This window comes from Myotis lucifugus, unplaced genomic scaffold (assembly GCF_000147115.1).
Source record: "Myotis lucifugus unplaced genomic scaffold, Myoluc2.0 scaffold_125, whole genome shotgun sequence".
In the NCBI taxonomy this organism is placed as follows: domain Eukaryota; kingdom Metazoa; phylum Chordata; class Mammalia; order Chiroptera; family Vespertilionidae; genus Myotis; species Myotis lucifugus.
In genome coordinates, this window is record NW_005871173.1 from 2864666 (window position 1) to 2883559 (window position 18894).

Genomic DNA, 18894 nt, shown 5'->3' on the forward strand with positions numbered 1-18894 from the left:
AGGGCAAAGGCTCACCTCAGTGAGACCAGGTGGCTCAAGTTGCAGGTGCCCTGGTGGCTTGTTGGATGTCAGGAAGGTCGTGAAGACCATGAAGTTATCCTACCTGCTCTCTTGTATTTCCCATCTCCCTTCTGATCCACAGCGGTACCCACTCTCGTTGTCTCATTCGAACTTTGCTTACTGCCACTGCTCTAGACTTTTTGAATTTACACAACCATGTTGATGGTCCACCACTGTCCTTTGCCTTCTTTCCTCAATGAATTACATATTGCCGCATTGGTTTTTTTTATTTGTTTTCTTTCAATATTGTTTATGAGATTCAAATTGATACTTTTAGTTCTAGCTCATTCACTTTCACTGCTGTATAGTATCCCTTTTCTGGATACATCTGTAGACATTTTCTATTGCTGGAAAATTAGATTCCCTCCAATTTTTTGCTATGACAGTACTGAAACAGTGCTTCTACGCTTTTATGTCTCTCCTTATGTACATGTGCCCAAGGGTAAACCTAGGAGTGGACCTTCCGGGTCATGGATGAATGCATCTCAGCTTTATAAGATGCTTACAGATGATTGCTCAAAGTGGCCATACTAAATTATTTTTACACCAGCTGTGTCTGGGAAAGCACAAAGTACATATCTTCTTCTCTCCAATATTTTATAATCGTGAAATCTCAGTTGGAAGTATCACTATCATTTAGTGTTGACAAGAGTATCAACTAATCATCTTATAAAGGAACTTAAGTTGCACACAAAAAATGCATGTAAACATGGAGATAGGACAGCTTTTCCTTGAAGAAGAATTCTAAATAAAGTAGGAGAAATGGAGTAGAAAAATCAGCATTTGAACAACAGAGTACTGTAGGCAAGACCTACAGATAAAGCTAAAATTAATGGGCAGTACTTCCAGGACAAACAGGATACATACATGGCTGTGTCTTTTCCCCCCAAATATTTACTAATTATTGGTGGTTTTAATGTATGGTTTTAATTTCCACGAGTTCTTTGATACTCCCCCTCCAGGAGGTGGAGCTTAATTCCCTCCCTTGGGTGTGAGCAGGACTTGGTAACTCCTTTCTCATGAATGAGCAGGGGCAGGGAGGAAGAGTAAGTAACTTGGTGACTACTTTCTCATGAATGGAGTAGGGGCAGGGAAGAAGAGTAGCTTGGCAGTGGAGAGACCTGACAGGCACACCTTAACTAAGTGACCAAAGTCAACATCACCTGATAAATCATGTTGATGCCATACCCTGATGTGCTGCTATGTAAGGAAACTTCACTTCTGTGCTATTTTCCCAAAATCTGTAAGCCTAGCCTAATCATGAGAAAACACTAAACAAACACAGATTGAAGGACATTCAACAAAATACCTGACAAGTACTTGGAGGGGGGCTTGGAAATATGTGAGAAATTGTTGCAGGTTGGAGGAGACGAAGGAGGCATGGTGAATAAATGTAATGAGCTATCCTGGGTTGGATCCTGGAACAGAAAAAAGATGTGACTGGAAACTGGTAAAATACAAATTATCTGCAGTTGCATTAATAGTGTTGTGCCCATGTCAGTTTCATAGTTTTGATGGGTGTGCCATGGTTAGTATGAAAATGTTCCCATGTAGGGAAGCTGGGGAAGGGTATGTAGAAACAGTACTGTCTTTGCCACTTTTGTGTAAGTCTGAAGTCATTTCAAAATAAAAAGTTTTTAAAAATCCAGTGAAGGATGTAGAACAAGTATGTTTGTTTATACGGTTCATGTGACTGGGGAAAATGTCAAAATAACTAAGTTCCTGTCTACAAATAAAACTTCCCTTTATTCCATGTAGACTCAGTACAGTGTGTGAGTTGTGTGCTTTTCTGTCGTTTTATTTTATTTTTTAGGTTGCTAATTTATTTGCAGTTCCAATAGGTCTTACCGTTTTAAAGTATTTCATTGCTATGTACTGAAGGAATAAATGTCTCCTGGGGGTTCATGCCTTTTTATTTTTAAGTTTTATTTGCAGAATTGCTACGTGCTAAGCATTGTATTTCTAAGGTAAACAGTAGTGTTTTTACCATGAGGGATGCAAAAGGTGGTGCTCATTGCTTTTCTGTTATAAGGATTTATGAGACACTTTCAGCAATAAAAACTGCTATCAGTAGACAGCCTGGAAATCTCACTTATTTACGGATCTTGTTAGTTTGTCAGTTTGCTTTCACAGCACCTGGGTCATTCATACATATCATTCCTCACCTGGCATTGATATTTCAAAGCACCCACTCATGAACTCTCCCTCCTTCGGCCGTTCGCTGGTTTCCCCTTTGTAACTGATGTCTTGGGAGTCATCCCCAGGGCTTTGGGAGTAGAGTAGATGGTTTAAGAGTTTAACCTGTATACTCTGTACTATATTCTCATAATTAGTTTTTAGACACCAGTGTGCTGTTTTAAGGGCAAGGTACATATCCTTCCTCGCTTTATCCATTGACTCTCAAATATAACGGAAATGAGCAGTAGGAAGACGATGTAGACTCATGAAATGATTGCGGCCTAAAAGCACACTACTATTTAACCTGGCCTACAGTTATTTAGGCACTTTTTGTTGTCGTTGTTGTTTGCTTATTTGTTAAATTTTATATAATGCTAAAAATACATAGATTTAAAAATACTCTGTGTTCATAAACACTTGAAAACATATTTGTGTGTTTTTTTCTTTTAAATGTTTGACATTTCTTCTTTGGCAGCACACTGCATTTTTCCCTTCTTGGGTAATAATATTAAAGCTTGCCTTTTAGACTTCTGGTGGCTCCCCGGTCCTAAAAGTGTAAGCCCCTGTTCCTGACCTCAGCATGTGAGGTTGTTCAAGCTGCCCTCAGGAGGCCTCAGCTCATCCTCCAGCCTCCTCACTCCCCAGGTGGCGTGCCCTCCATAGTTCCTCCTGTCTCTGCACGTGGTTCCCTCTGCCCCGGTCCCCTGCCCACCCCTTGTCCAAAGGGCACATCTTTGCTCCTGGTCTGGGCCTGTCAGATGGCAGCGCTGGGCCAGTGTGGGCTGGCGAAGACGCATGCTCCATGCTCCACATCATAGAATTCCTGCTGTTTATTTGGCTGTTTGGCTGTTCGTCTCTCTTCATTGAGACTCCATGAGAGAAGGACATTGGAGTGTACAAGACCACATGCTGTAGGCAACCTAAATATAACATGTAGTCTTTGTGTAAAAGCTGCCCTCTACCTTTTCCTCCACCTCCTCCTACCAAGCACCATCCCACGGCTCCACCTGCGAACCTTAGCTAGGCACGCCTGCCTGAGCTGCCTCCCCGTGCAAAATCTCCCTCCCGCCCCCTATAGCTTTCATTTCACAGTGGTCTGTAATTTGTATTAATACGTGTATTCTTTAAAATGCCGTTGCTCCTGGAATAGTAAAGGCAGCAGCTGCTCATACATGAGCCTTTTTTAGTGTTTCAGCTCTGACTTGGGCCTTGACTTGTGGTCAGGAGAGGGCTTGGCTCAAGGTGGTGACATCAGTTGAACATTTGGGCCGATAGGAACCATGGACGGGAGCTAACAAGATGCTGTGGTCTCCTCACGTAAGAAGCGGTACCCACTGTCTCTGGTACTGAGGAGGTGCTAAAGCCATGGCGGCACAGTCGTTGCTTAAAATCGTCCTGACCCTGCTCATCATCATTGCCATTGTGAGGGGTCCTAAGCGTGTGACCAGAGGGTACGTTATTTCCAGATGAACCTTAATCCCAAATTCCATACAACCAAAAGAAAACTATAAATACATGTTCTTACCAAATTATGTTTAAGTTCAAGACTGCCGGACTGTGTGAAAGGGTCTGTGTGTGGTTCTTCCGAGCCTACATAACAGCAAGACGGCTAATAGTGGGAGAGCAGAGAATCCCTGGGCAGAGTTCAAAACAGAATAATTTAGGGTCCCCCTGAGGCCCGTGCAGTGGAAAAACATTCCCTGCACCATGCATATTTCATACTCACATTGTTTACCAATGCTAAGTTTAGAACGGCAGCACATTTCCTATCGGGAGATTTAACCCAAGGACCTTTGAGGCTAGCTTTTAATTTTAGGTGCTGATTTTTAAAAATCAAAAGGAAGTATAACCATTATAATATTTTTACTTATGAGAGTATGCTTCACTCTGAATTCTGCTTCTGTCAAGTATCACTTTAGCTGGTTATCCTATAAATGTCCTCCTGAAGTGAGTTCCCAGAATGGAATACAGTGGGGCCTTGACTTACGAGTTTAATTCGTTCCGAGACCGAGCTCGTTAAGGAGCTCGTTAACTCAAATTACTCTGTCAACTCAATGCAAAAAATCGGCTGAGAGACAGCTGGTATCTCAAAAAACTCGTTAGTCGGTTAGTAGGGACACTCGTAAGTCAAGGCCCCACTGTATTTGCTTGAGAAAGAATGGGAGTGAATCAGGCGGAAGCCATTTCCCCAAAAAGTGGCTCGTGACTACCTCTCTTAAAGTGAATATTTGACTCATTAGTTATCCTGTGTTAGCCCTGGCTTTGGATATGAGATTGTCATTTGTGAAGCTTATGAATATTTTTAAGGAGCTTATGACTGCTTTCATTTATTTTATTTTATTGTTTGCTTATCACTGTTTTTAAATTAATATCAAACGTTATTTTACCAATTGACCTCACACATCTTAAGACTACGTCTTGCACACATTGTCAAATGTGAGGAAGAGTTAAATATTTGTTATTTGCACATGTTTAAATAGAAAGCAGGATATATAAAGCATCTTGGAAAGAAAATGTTTTAAGCCTAAAAATTGGTGCTTTAAAGATTTTCCTCGTAGATTCTGTTTTTCTGTGCCTTTGCAATTTTTAGTTCATTGAGACAGGAGGTCAAAGCTTTTAAGTCATTTGCTGTCTAGACGAATGAAAGCAGCAGGGACTTGGGGGGGGGGGTTGAAATACACTGTTTATCACACATAGGTGTGTGCTTAAAAGAAGCCTGTAAACATCATGAAAATTAAACAGTCATCGTGAAATATTTTTCCTTTTGTGTATATATGTCAGTCAAATTAGTGGCTCAATTCTAATATCGATTTCAGGGTGTACTTGTGTCTCATGTGCAAATGATAGCTCTGAAATAAGGTGGGGCATGAAGTGACTTCACAGTGTGTTTCTAGAGAATCGAGTATCTAATGACACTGGATGCTTGGCCTCCAGGATGGTCATTGGGAACAGGGCTGAGAATTCATGGCTAAATTTTAATAGCGAAGTCAGTAGTTTTCAGCAGAGCATTGGTGGTAAATATTTAGAAATATTGACACGTGCTGGCTTCCTGGTGTAGTGTTTGCAGCTGTAGTTACTAGGAAGCTTGTCATTCAGTGACAGTCAGCAGTGACAGTCAGTCTGTCCTCTTTAGCGCCACGGCTCCCACAGAGTCCCTGCCTTTCAGAAAGGTAGGGTCTAGTTGGAGAGAGAAAAAGAAAACTGCCATCTGAATTTCATACTTAGCATTCTAAGGAGAATAGATACTAGTTCTGTTCTGAAAATGAATGAGAGACTTTTCTAAAGACCATTGGGCTGGCATCTTAACCTGTGCCTCAAACCCAGGGGAAGTCACAGGAGAAATCATTAACCGTGTCCTATTAAAACCCTTAAACCAGAGACCTGCGTGGTCTCATTGATTGAAATATCGCCTGTTTCTAACGCAGTGTTTATCCTCCTGCTCTCCCGGGGCGCCTCTGAGCAGATGCCCACATGTGCACAGCCCTGCAGTTCTCTCAGTGACGAGGCCACAACGCAGAGTATTTTGAAGTTGGTGTGCTTTTTAAAAAGCCCACTTATTTAATTAAGCAAGGGAGTAGAATTTTCCAACTTATTCCCAGTGCTTTAGGATAGTAAGACATTCCCAGCAGTGACTGATTTTATATTTGAATAAACTAACTTATTAGATAAATCAAGTAACATCAAAACAAAAGATGTCTTTTGAGGTAGTAAGTGATAATGTATTAATGCTAATTTTTCAGGAGGAGCATATACAGTCTGTATATGTAATATTGTATGTCTATTTTACTTATATGTAGATCTTTAAAAATTCTTCTTGGTGGCATGTGCCCATGTACATTCCTGTGTCCTACACCCTGTCACACTGCATTGAATCAGGGACATACCTGTTTGTGCTCTATGCTAATTCATAAGCGTTTCCCCTGTCAGAATCTGGTAGGATTGCTAATGCTCCCAGTGGCATTTCATTCTATGCACAGTAAAACCTCTTATACTTGGCACTTGGGTTAGAATGAAAATTGTACATGAGCAGGGTGGAGGGATAATGGTTACAGAGGAAAGTCTTTGCAGAAAACTTTCATTTAAATTTAAAGTAAAACAAACCTTTTTTAAGCACGGATTTTCTAAAAATAAATGAACCATTAGTAGTAGGAGTTATATTATTTTTGGTGTGCTGGAAGGCATTTTGTATACCGAGTGATTTCAGATATTGAAAACCCAATTTTGCCAAACCACACTGTCATGGTCAAATACTGATGTACTGTGCATGAGCCCAGTAGTCTGCCTTCCCCTCACTCGTCACAAAGGGGAAGGATGTAAGGAATGCTGGGGTGGGGGCTCCGGCCCCTGGAAGCGACCTCCCTGCCATTACCTGCCCTGCCAGCTCCCCAGGGTGAATGGGAGCAGTGTAGCTTGAAGGTGCCTCCGTTGGTGCGGTCTCTGTTCTGTTCTTCGCAGGCGTCATAGATCTGCTTACAAAAGAAGAATGGAGTCGGTGCCCTGCTGACTCAATTGTCCTCCAGAGGAGTGTTAGTTACACAGCTTCTTTGTTAACGAGGCTGGAAGTTTAAACCACTGTTGAACTTCTTTTATTAACGTGTTGTAAGATAGCTATACATATGGATGCCTAATGTCTGCAGGGCGGGAATATTTCTCCATAATTTACATATAAAAGTTACGCGTGTGTGTAACAGCAATATAGAATTATATCTCTTTACTGCTCCTCTGTTGCACTGAGTCTAGTCAGCTCTGAAATTCTGATGACACGTGAGCACTGAGAAAGCCACCGTTTTTATGTTTCTCTTGGAATTGCCTTGATCAGCCGGGTGAACAGCAGAGATGCCTTTCGTGCCTTTGCTGCCTGAACGGTGCTCTCTGAACACCCATCCGAGTCGCTTTCTCAACCAGAACGTGGAATTTTAAGGGAGGACAAGAAGGAATTTATAGGTCGTGCAGAGAATTTTAAAAATTTCAAAGTAACCATTCGTTTTTTTATGAAGAAAGATTTGCATAAAATTACTTCAGTATTTTTTCAATTGAATCTAATGATTTTTTAAAAGTTAAGTCTTTTCTGTGTTTAATTCCATGGTTTTATATCTAGTTATTGACCAATTCTTTTCCTCTAAAAAAGCACAAAAAGCACATTTCCTCTCAAATGATTTTGTCTGATTGAGCCTTTGTTTCGTATTGGTGCGCATTGGATATTGGAGAGCGCATCTCCACGTGGGGCCCACACTCCCCTCCCGGGGCTCCCAGGGCTGTTGGCACCTTCAGAGACAGTGAGGTTCTCTCTGGCCCCCACCGGCGCTTTCCAGGGAGACGTTGGTGTGGGGTCAGTCCCATCTTGGGGGAGCTCTGCACACTCGTCACTGTGCACTGGGCCGGAATCACCCTCCTCCCTGAGGAGGGGGCCGCGCAGGGAGGCTGTGCTGGGACCCGCGCTCTAACGGGCCGCATGCTCTTGCTGCGGGGCCAGACAGCGGATACTCCCACCTGCAGGCCACGGGATACTCCCACCTGCAGGCCACGGGATACTCCCACCTGCAGGCCACGCGCTCTGTCTCAGCTGCTCTCCCTGTGGCCCGAGTGCAGCCACAGGCAGAGGGATGGCCGTGGCCGTGCGCCACTGAAACATTACAGGCACTGACATTTGAATTTCAGATATTTCTCATATATTGCAAAATAGTATTCTTTTGATTTTTTTTTTTTTTGGTCATTTAAAAATGTTTGGCCCAGCTGACAGCTTAAAGCAAAGCTTGTAGGATGGTTTTATGGCGTACAACTTTACTCACTTCTTAGGATAGATCAGATCTTATGGGTTCAACTTATGAGAGTAAAGTGTTCTAATAACAAGTGGCCATGCTCTGAATTTTGGGTGTTATCTAGGAAAACTTCATTGCTGAGGGGTGTGGTTATGATTTCCAAATGGTTTTGACCAGGTGTTGGTCCGAACAGGTTCCTCTATAAATCCATGCTGTCTTCCTTTCGCAGGACCTGTCAGGCTCCATTGACGACCTCCCCACGGGAACGGAAGCAACCCTGAGCTCTGCAGTCAGTGCATCGGGCTCCACGAGCAGCCAAGGGGATCAGAGCAACCCGGCCCAGTCGCCTTTCTCTCCACACGCATCCCCCCATCTCTCCAGCATCCCCGGGGGCCCATCGCCTTCTCCCGTGGGCTCGCCTGTAGGAAGCAACCAGTCACGATCAGGCCCAATTTCTCCTGCAAGTATTCCAGGTATTCCCTTTCGAAATAACCATGCTTTTACTCTGAAGGAAAGACAGCTCGTGTTCATCAAGAGCAATATACATCCCATTGTTTTGGGGTTTTGTTTTGTATTGTTGCTATTTAAAAATCTAGTGATGGGACCCCGTATTAGGAGCATAACTTTGTGAATTATGACCAAAGCGTTCGAGAGTCCCAGTTCCTAAAGGTATTCAACTAATGAATATAAACACCCAATTAATAAAATCACCAATCACGCCGATATCTTCAGTTTGCCCATTTGCCTAAACTTATGCCAGGAAATTACTTCTTTTCTCTTAGCATATGTTTAGTAATGATTCTGTTAAATAAGATCTCTGTTGATTAGTGCCGCTAAGGGTGAGATTATTGACGAGTATTGGCCTTAGTTTTTAGGTTCTATTTAACTTATACTGTGGCAGTTATTTTCTAAAATAGATATAGTGTTTATACTTATCAGTGTCATAATTTGCCAGCATACACTCAAGGCCTTGTTACTGATACAAACATTACCTTCTAATTTTGACATAAGACGTTTGTGTTCCGGTGAACTAACTCTTGACTCAGCTATTTCAGTGGTCCTACTATTTCTGTATCTTTTGCTTCCTGTATTGTGTGCTCAGGATTATTTATTTGTTTGTTTGTTTGTCGTTTGCCTCATCCTCATCCTTCTTTCTTAGATTGAACTTCATTCATTCAGACCCACCAAGCAGTAAGCTTTCCTTTATCAGCAAAGTAGATGCCATTTTTTTTCTGTGTAAATGTTGCTAACATGATGTAGACGGCTGCCAGAAAGCACTTTTTACTAACCTACCAGAATTGATATTAGACTGCAGATAAATTTTCTGATAGTTTATTCTATTATCTTGAAAGTATGGATGGTAGTTTTTACCCTTTTTACCATTTTATACCTTTTTTATGAATTATTTTTTAATCCTCACCCAAGAATAAATTTTACTGATTTTAGAGAGAGGGTAAGGGGGAGAGACAGAGAGAGACAGAGAGAGAGATGTGAGAGAGAAACATCGATCGGTTGCTTCCTATACGTGCCCCCACCAGGTATCAAACCTGCAGTCTAGGTATGTACCCTGACCAGAATGGAATGATCTACAGGATGACGGTCCAACCAATTGAGCCACCCCACCAGGGCTACACCTTTTTTTTTTTTTTTAATCTTTATTATGGGATGTGTTATGTGTGTATGAACGTATATATGCACATATGTAACATGCTAATTATGAAACATAACTATTGGATGAATGTTTGTGAGCCCACTCTGCAGTTTTAGGATTGGAGTGTTTATTGTCGATGGCGCATCTGCATGTGTGTTCCTGCATTATCTCCAGCCCTGTGCATCTCCCTGCCTTGGATGTTCTCTGTGTATTTTTAATCATTCTCTTCGGTTTGGGGGATTTTAAAGAATTTTATTACAAACTTCTATAGAGTATATATTGTTAGTTTTATTTAGTTTTGAGCTTTATAGAATTGTATGGTATTTAGAATGACTATATAACATATCATCCAAGCTGAGAGACACACTTTGGAGCAGGTAAGCGTTGCTATTAATAATTGTAGGAGGACAACGGGCATAAACCAGGGAGATCCTGGCAAGTCAGGACATATGGTCACCCATGCCGCACATGGTCGTCTACAGTGGCTGTTTTGACTACATTATGTTTCTAAGAATCATCCATATTTTGGATATAGGTATAATTTTAATACATTTTGATTGAGGCAGTTTGATGTCACCTTTCTTTCAAAAATATTTGTCCTCATGGTAATTGAAACCTGGGCTTGTCTGCTTTTAACATTTTAAAGCTGTGATTGCTCTCTATTTCAGAATTCCTTAGGCAGATTTTGGTACTGAGATGGTTTTTGAGGAATCACCTAACCTAAACATTGGAAAGTTCTATGTAAATTACTGTATTTGTCAAAAGAGGAACTCACTCCTCCTTTTTGAATTGGGTCAAAGGACTTTTCCTAATCCTAAATGAAGACATTTCTGAGGTAAAGACATTACAGTTTTTCATTTAAAATCCCTGACATGGGTAGTTCACAGTCTGATAGTTTTATCCATAGGTTTATCATTCCAGACGGGGATTTTGAAACTGTAAAATTTCCCTGTTTGGATTATGATGCGCTATAGAACACATGCCCCAACACGAGAACTCACTGGGACCTGTGCTGCTACATGTTGTAGAGGAGGTGGCTCGCGGGGGGGGGGGGGGGGGGGGGGGGGGGGTTTTCCCAAACCCCCCCCCCCGTTTTGTCGGGGGCGGGCAGGGTACAGCCTGGTCGGTGGGCTGCGCTTCCATCGCGGACGAGGCTGCTCCTCATCACCACAGGGCAGCACCTACGGAGCTCATTCTCTCGCTAACTTCTTGGGAAAGCAGGTTTTCAATAGAGAGCATCCAGCCTCCTTGGATATGCTTAAAGTGTATAGTTTGTATTTTAAACTTGTGTTGGGAAGCTAACTGCTCAGGGCCTACATTGTCATTTGTTTCTGAGTCTGTACCAATGAAATAAAAATGTCAGGGAGGTCCTGGCTGGTTTGGCGTAGTGGATAGAGCGTCAGCCTGGGGACTGAAGGGTCCGGGGTTCGATTCTAGTCAGGGTACATGCCCAGGTTTCAGGCTCGATCCCCGGTGGGGGGTGTGCAGGAAGCAGCCAATCGATGATTCTCTCTCATCACTGATGTTTCTGTCTCTCTCTCCCTCTCCCTTCCTCTCTGAAATCAATAAAAATATATTTAAAAAAAAAAAAAAAGGTCAGGGAGCAATCGCCTGGTTTCCCACCCAGGGCAAGATGTGCAAACTGCTGCTTTGGGAACATCTGTTTGGAATTTCCCTGTATTTTTCTGTATGTAGCCTTTTGCTTTCTTTTCTCCCCCTTCCTTCCTCTCATTCCCAGAACTAACTTGTGTTTTCTGACCTCACTTCTCTCCCATTACCTCCCACCATATCTTGCTGCTGCCTCTCCATGTGTCACAGATTGGCTCTCTCAATCATTGTCTCCATGCAGTCATTGTTAAAATGCGCAGCTGTTGTGTAGCTGATAGCTGGGGTGAGGGAATGCCAAAATGTTGTGGGGGTTCTTCCTCGTGTTGCTTTCCCAGGGTTTGCTGAAAAAGAGCATCATTTTCCTCCATCTCTGCCCTGGTAAATGAGATTGACAGCTAAGGAGAAGTATCAGAGGCTAGATAAACAAAGCCCAGGAAAGCATCCCAAGTGGCTGAATCTGTTTCTTGCCTGTTAAACCGTCCCTCCGCCCACTGCAAATGTGCCCTCCTATCATGCCGCCTCACAACACTGAGTGTCATGGGAACAACCGCTGTGACACACTGGCACCGCTCGCCTGGCACGTCCCTCACTCAGCGGGGCTTTCCTTCCTGCCTTCTTTGCAGAGCAGGATGGAGATTGGCTGTGGTGAGTGGCCACATGGATGTCTCCTTTTGTTTGCACGCTGCTGGGCTCCAGCATTGCAGCGCCTGTAGTTAGAAGGTAGGGAACGCAGCCCTGGGTGTTCAATGTAAACAAGCATTTGAGGATACAGTCCCCCCAGGCCATTGTCAGTCTTCCTCTTTTCACTTGTTGTTTGCATTTCTCCCTCCTTTATACCAGTATATTTATATTTAGAGAAAGAAATGAAACGTGTCTCTCTTTTTAATTGGTAATGTGCATGTAGATACAAACACATTTAAATCAAGCAAATCCAAACTCGATGCAGTTGCTTCTGAAATGTATGATAGTAACCCTTTTTTCCCTTCTAAGAAATCACCCCATCACTCTATGCTGGTGCCGCTTCCTGGGTGACACCCTCCAGTGCTTGTCTTTGGTTAAGGAGGACAAACTGTTGGGGCGTGACTGTCTCGTGTGGGTCTCCTCGGGGCCTGATGGTCCTCGCACAGCAGAAGCTGACGCAGCACCGCGTGGCAGGATTTAGTGCATGTTCATCTCACTGGTCTCGCTGCCGGAGCCAGCCATTCCAGTTTACTAACAAAGCAAAAATGTAAATAAGCCAAAATGTTTTATTTTATTGGCCAAAGGCTTGTGTCAGCTTTTCCTCATGTGCTGTAAGCAGCCACCGTGTTGAAATATTAAGAAGGGTGAACATAATGGGAGGGGAGGGGGGGCAGGCGGACGTTAACTGTTCAGAGCCTGATAAACATTTCCGTCTGTGAAACCTTTCAGTGTTTAAACTGCTGAGCACAGTGCATCACAGTCCGTCAGATGCAGGATAATAAGGAGTCCCTGAACAGGTTCCCGTCTTTATTTTAGCGTCTGTGCCAAGTCCAGGTTTGGGTGGTGCTGTCACTCTCCCTGAGAGCAGGACTGCTGCCCGTGGTAGATTAGGACCAAAGATACGGAGTCAGGTGTTCACATCAGTGTCACGACGGAAGCCATTGCTTCCTGGCCATGCTTTTTCTCGCACAGCCCTCGGTGTTTATGATAAGACTCAGCAGGGACAACATCTTCCTACCCGCCACAGACAAAAATAAAGTTCCAGCGAAGGAAACTCCCCTTTTTAAGTTTATGTGCTCTGCTGTTTGAGGCCTTGCCTCCCCTCTCCCCTCCCCACACTGGCTGAGGGTCAGGAGCTGAGAGACTAGGGGAGAGAAGTTCAGGGGCTGGTCGTGTTCTGTTCATCCTCCTTCTCCAGGAGCCCTCCTGCCCTCCCTGTCCCGGAGGCTGCAGCGTGTCCCCGTGATCACCCCTGCACACCTGCCTCCCCCCGGGCGCAGCATCTGGGGCTCCGGCCCCTCACTTATGGATACTCATCCCTGGCGAGTTACTTCGTTGTTGTCCTAAAAGGGGCACAGGTTCTGAGCGCCTGTGGAAATGGCTTTGCCAGAGGTGGTCCTCCCCCTCAGGAAGCACCGGTCACTCCATACTGAGCCGGATTCTCCGAAGCGTTGTCAGGTCAGTCCTGGGTGAGCCAGGCCTCCAGCGTCCAACCAGCCGCAAGGAAGTCCCGCCCTCGGGGAGATCTAGGACCCCAAAGAGCGAGTCCAAAAAGGCGGCACCCATTAGATGCAATATGGGCAGCGGTCCTTGGGCAACTTTAGGGCGCATTGAGAATGTCCTGCGTGGTGCTCCCCAGCCCTGCCCGCTCAGCAGCGGAGAGCGGAGTTGTTTCGGTGGGAGCTGCTGTAACTGCACAAACAACAAGAAATTCTGGTCAGAAAACAGATTTTCATGCTTAATTTGACATTCAGACAAGCAGATTTGGAAGTATGTTATAATGGGAAAGAGAAAAATGAATTGCAGCTAGGAGCTAGTCATAGGCTGGAGTGAGCAGGAAGGAGTTTAGAGAGGAAATGGTGGTTCCTGGTCTAATTTGTCAAGATTAGTGCCTATGAAATGAACACCGGAGGGTACAAACCAGGTTTCTCTCCTTTTAATCTATCTGCCTGGATATTTTGAACTCTTAGGATCAAGCCTTATCCATCCTACATAACTGAATTTTCCACTTTTTAATTTATTGTTGCTTAATCAAATTCAAGGTAAAATTATGAGTTTTTTTCTCTGTGTAAGTGCTTCTGACCCAGTTTCCGGCCGTGATAGCATTAGTAGGATCTAAGGTGGCTTTGCACATAATGACACCTTTTTTATCAGAAGGCCTGCAGTCACCCGCCCTGATAATCTTACTTTAAAACATGCATCACGGGCTCTTTTTTGGCTTCTCGTGAAGTAGAAATCCTGCAACACCTTGTTGTAAGGAAGATGCATGCTGCTTATTGGCAAGCTGAGCAGGAAAAAAAACTCTCAAACACAAAATGCCATTGATACATCCGTGTTTTTAATCCGAGGCAGCCAGAAAACATCACTTCAGCAGTTCTACCAACCAGAGAACTTCAGCCAGTATTTTTCTTCCCTTAGAAAGTAAAATATTTGTGTGTTATAGAAAACAGGAATTGCAGATCTTTTCCACATGGTGCCTCGCAGCACCTAAGAAAGCATCGGTGTGTTTGGTCTTTAGGGAGATGCCCTGCAGCTCCGTGTGGTTTAGGACCAGTTATTAGCGCCTCCCCCTAAAGTCCAGGCCAGGATCCGGGTTGTAGAAACTCAGTCCTGTGGCTGTGAATGTTCTGCGGATTCTACGGGGCAGGTTCCTTGCGTTTGAAGCAGCTGCTCTTCCCTTTGGGAGGTGCCTCCTGGCCCGAGCCAGGTTTTTCTGATCGTTGGGGGATGAGCATTTCTTCCGTTTTTCAAAAGCAGAAATATTTTCGGTTCTTCCACTTCAACAAATTTCAAATGAAGCCTTTTCTGCTTTTCCTTCCCCCACGTTCAGGAATCAGAGATCATTGGGATTTTCTCCTAATGCTCATTCCCAGTGGCTTTGCTACTCTCTTAGTTAAAACTGAGTTACGCAGATCAGTTTACGCTCCCTCTCATTTCGTTCCCTTTATTCGGTCTTTTGCCCATGAACATACAGGGTCTGTGTCGCCGAGGCTACATTCTGTGCCTTATAAGACGAGCAGTGACGGATGTGTTTCTTGGTCACCCCAGCAGACCAGGCCCACTTCCCCTTTCTTTTTCTACGCTGTTCACTGAGGAAGCATTTCAGATGCCCTGCTTACTGTTTGTTTTCATTTCTTGAGCTGAGTGGACTGCCGCTACTCTGAACTTGTGATTAACTGAACAGGGTGGCTCTCGACTCAGCCGTGGGATGCCGCTGTTGCAATGCTATGGCGTTGACCTGCTGTATGTATGTCTTTAGTGCGAAGGAGTCGTCGGGATGGACGGGTACAAAAGCTTGTTGAACAGATTTCAGCATAGAAGTAAAAGTTTCCAAAATCATTGGGAAAATGGTGATAAAATAAATAGTACTTACAGTCAAGATGTTTCCACTGTTGATTTCAGGAACTTGCGATCTGTGTTAGGGTATTCCTAAAGGGAGCAAGCAGCAGTGGTGAACGGAACAAAACCCTTACAGAGAGTGTTGTTACTGCCCTGTGTTCTGATAACCCCGGTGCCAGGATTATGATGATGTGTTGATTGATTATAGCCGTTAAGTCTCTTACTAATCAGTTTCATCACTTAGTTTCAATTCACACACTTGCACCTTTGATTTCTCTTCCATAACAGGGTGATATGGGTTGTCATTGACTAATGAAGAACAGAATTGGTTTCGGCATGAGACAAACGGAATGCCGACACGAATCCTAAAATGCATTAATCTTTAATAATCCACATCTGCATGTTTATAAATTATATAACTGGGGATGTTAATGTTGATATTCTCCCTTCTAAACAGAAAGTGACATAGGAGTTTGTACTTGCAAACTATATTAAATGCATATAGCTGAATGCCAAGAGTGACCTTGCCAAGGGTGCCAAATGTATTAATTCACTGGATTAATACATTTGGCATTTTTTGAAAAGCAGCATGTTGCCCATTTGCTATCGGATAAATGAGGTGATTTCCTGAGGAAGGCAAACTAACTCAAATTGCCCACTTTGTTCCTTTCTGAACTTATTGTTCTCTTTCACTAATTCAGCAGGTACTGAATGCATCTGTGCTGCATGCATGTTCCTAGGAACTGGGGGAAACACACTAAACATAAGTGGCAAAGGGCGCTGTCCTCGGGGAGCTTGCATTCTCATGAGAAAGACAGGAAATAAGCAAATAAGCATATAATTTACTGTCAGGTTTTATTTGGGGGTGGTGAGGGAGAATCAGGTTGCTTCTTTAGTTAGCAGTGATTAGGGCAGGTATCTTTTAAAAATTGATATTTGTAATCTTTTTTGTTTATCCTCACCCGAGGATTTTTTCCCCCCTTGATTTTTAGAGAGCGTGGAAGGGAGGGGAGAGACAGAGAGAGAGAAACATCGATGTGAGAGAGACATACTAGTTGGTTGCCTCCCGCACATGCCCCAATTGGGGCCGGGGATCAAGCCTTCAACCGAGATATATGCCCTTGACCGGGTTCGAACCCGTGGCCCTTCAGTCCACGGTCCAACACTCTAACCACTGAGTAAAACCGGCGAGGGCAGAAATTGATATTTGAACTATGGTTTCAGTGAATGAAGGCCAAAAGCATGCCATGTGAACGTCTGGCAGAGCAAAGAACAAGTACCAAGGCCTGAATGAGTAATGTGGTTGGTATGTGGGCAGGGGACACCCAGGATGTCACTGGGGCTGAAGTGTGGTGGGGAGGGGGAGATGGGGACACATCACTAGGCAGTTAGATTAGAGGCGACCAAAGCCAGCTTCTTTAGGCCCTTGTGCGTGATGATTAGGAGTCAATGTTTATTTTACCTGTGATGGGGCGCCACTGGGAGGAAGAAGGCAGGGAATGGGATGGTCCAGTTTAGGCTTTAAAAGGACATTCTGGCTGCTGAGTGCAGAGTATACACTCAGGAGCCAGAGAGGAAGCAGGGAGAGTGGCTGGGAGGCTCCTGCGGTCCCTAGGGGAGGGAGGGCTGGGCGTGGCTAGATGTGTGAGTAGCGGTAGTGGCAGAAAGTTTTTGGTTCAAGAAATTGGTAAAGGTTGGTCTGTACAATGGAAGACAAAGGAAGGAGCAAGTTTGGGAAGGGGGGATCCAGAATTTGGTTTTGAACATGTTACATTGAGATGCCTGTCATGCATGTGAAGGGAGATTTGAATAGGCAGCGGGGTCTGGACTCGGGATGTGTAGGCTGGAGAAGTAGGTCTGTGAGTCATTAGAGTTCCCGAGGGGATCACCTAGGGCACCCAGCCTGTTTCACAGTCACCTGGAGGGCTTGGGACAGCCCAGGTGGCTGGGCCCCAAACCTAGTTTCTGATTCAGTGGGTTTGGGGTGGAGCTGGAGAATTTGCATTTGCAGCAAGTTCCTGGAAGCTGGAAAGAAGCCTCTGGTCTGGGAACTCCTGACCTAGGGAATGAGTGAGGTCAGGCTTCTCAGTGCTGGCTACACAGAACGTCCTGGGGAAAGGCTGGAGCTGGGCTAGCCCGGGGATGCTGACCACCTGGTCTGACCGGGAGGGACACTGCGCCATCCTCTTCACAGCTCTCTCTCCAGGTTAACATTATAGCCAAGGTCGGAAGCAGGAGAATTCTGAGGGCTGCGCCCTCAGACCCCAGAGACATAGAGACCATGGGCAGCCAGTGGTGTGTGGATTCTAGAAGCCATGCGAAGAAGAGGTTTCTAGGTTTGGAGAGACACTGTGTCCAGTACTGCCTCACACTTCCCTCCTGCCCTGAGGGCGTGTTTGAAAGGAAGTTAATATTCCCAGTTATAATCATGTGTGAGTTCATAGAAGAGTTTAGGGACAAACAGCTTTTTTTTCTTTTTTTCTTTTTTGACTTTCTATAAATAAGTTGTGATTCAGTTGAAATCATAATGTCATAATGTCACAGGAAAAAAATTTCTGTGATAAAATAACTTTCACAGTCTCGGGCCTGACTCGGTTAGTAATAGAATCCCCTATTTTCACCATTATTTCTTTCAGTTCATTTCACACAAAATCTAAGAATCATATTAAATTCTACTTGAAAAAAGGCAAGAATGTTCTTAGAGATCTGAACCTCGTGTGTAGTTTTTCTATGTTGTATCATTGCTTTCATTAGAAGTGGACAAGGGCACGTGTTCAGTATTCCATTTCAACACTGCCGCCCATCCCCCGTGTCAGATCGCCACTCCTACATCCAATCCCCGCTGCCTGAAACATCTGCCCGCCCCTCCCAGCCTGGCAAACTCCCACTTAGTTCTCAAGACCAAACTCCACTGTCTTTCCCATGATCCCTCCGCGTCCCAGAGAGCCCAGCTGTCCCCCGTGGTTCAGTACCCAGCCCGGGAGACGCTGGGGGCAGTGAGTATGTTTCCTTTTCATGCCCGGTGCCAAGAACAGTACCTGGCAAGTAAGTGGTGCTCAATGAATGTTGGCCAAATTGAAGAGCTCACAGTTCTCTTGGAATAAACCAGAATTCAAGAAAAGGGAGTTCTAACATTGATTATTTCTATAACCTTTCTTCCTGGGGGCTCTGCCGTCATGCTTCACAATTTATGGGGTCACTCCATTTCCCTCCCCCTCAAAGGAGATTTCACTGTGAGTTACTTTACTTCCTTTCCCCTTAAAACCAGGACCTGAAATCATGGTCCTGCGATCTGTCCATCTAACCAGGTACCTTCGTATGTAATCCCACCCTGATTCCCATCCTTCACACACAGAAACTGCCACACAAATGTTGTCACAAAATTCTGTAATTATTTACTATCCAAAATTTTCATGACCTCATTATTTTAAAAAATGTCTATTATTAATAAGTAACTCTATCTTCAGAGAAAATGGTCACTTGAGAACAGATTGACTGGAGAGTTTTGTCATCACCCAGCTGACGTTCCCACTTTCCAAGTCGCCGGTGTCAGCATTGGCTGGATGGAGGGGCGTCGAATCTTAGCCAGGACTGGACTCTGGATTAGAGCAGCACATG

At 44.3% G+C, this 18894-nt stretch overlaps 1 protein-coding gene across 1 annotated transcript in view; it reads left to right on the forward strand.

The window, feature by feature from the left end:
- ARID1B (AT-rich interaction domain 1B) overlaps positions 1–18894 on the forward strand; it is a 305167-nt gene that overhangs the window by 200151 nt on the left and 86122 nt on the right. The window contains 1 exon segment of the mRNA XM_023758177.1: positions 8227–8470. Within this exon segment, the coding sequence (XP_023613945.1) occupies positions 8227–8470 (244 nt within the window).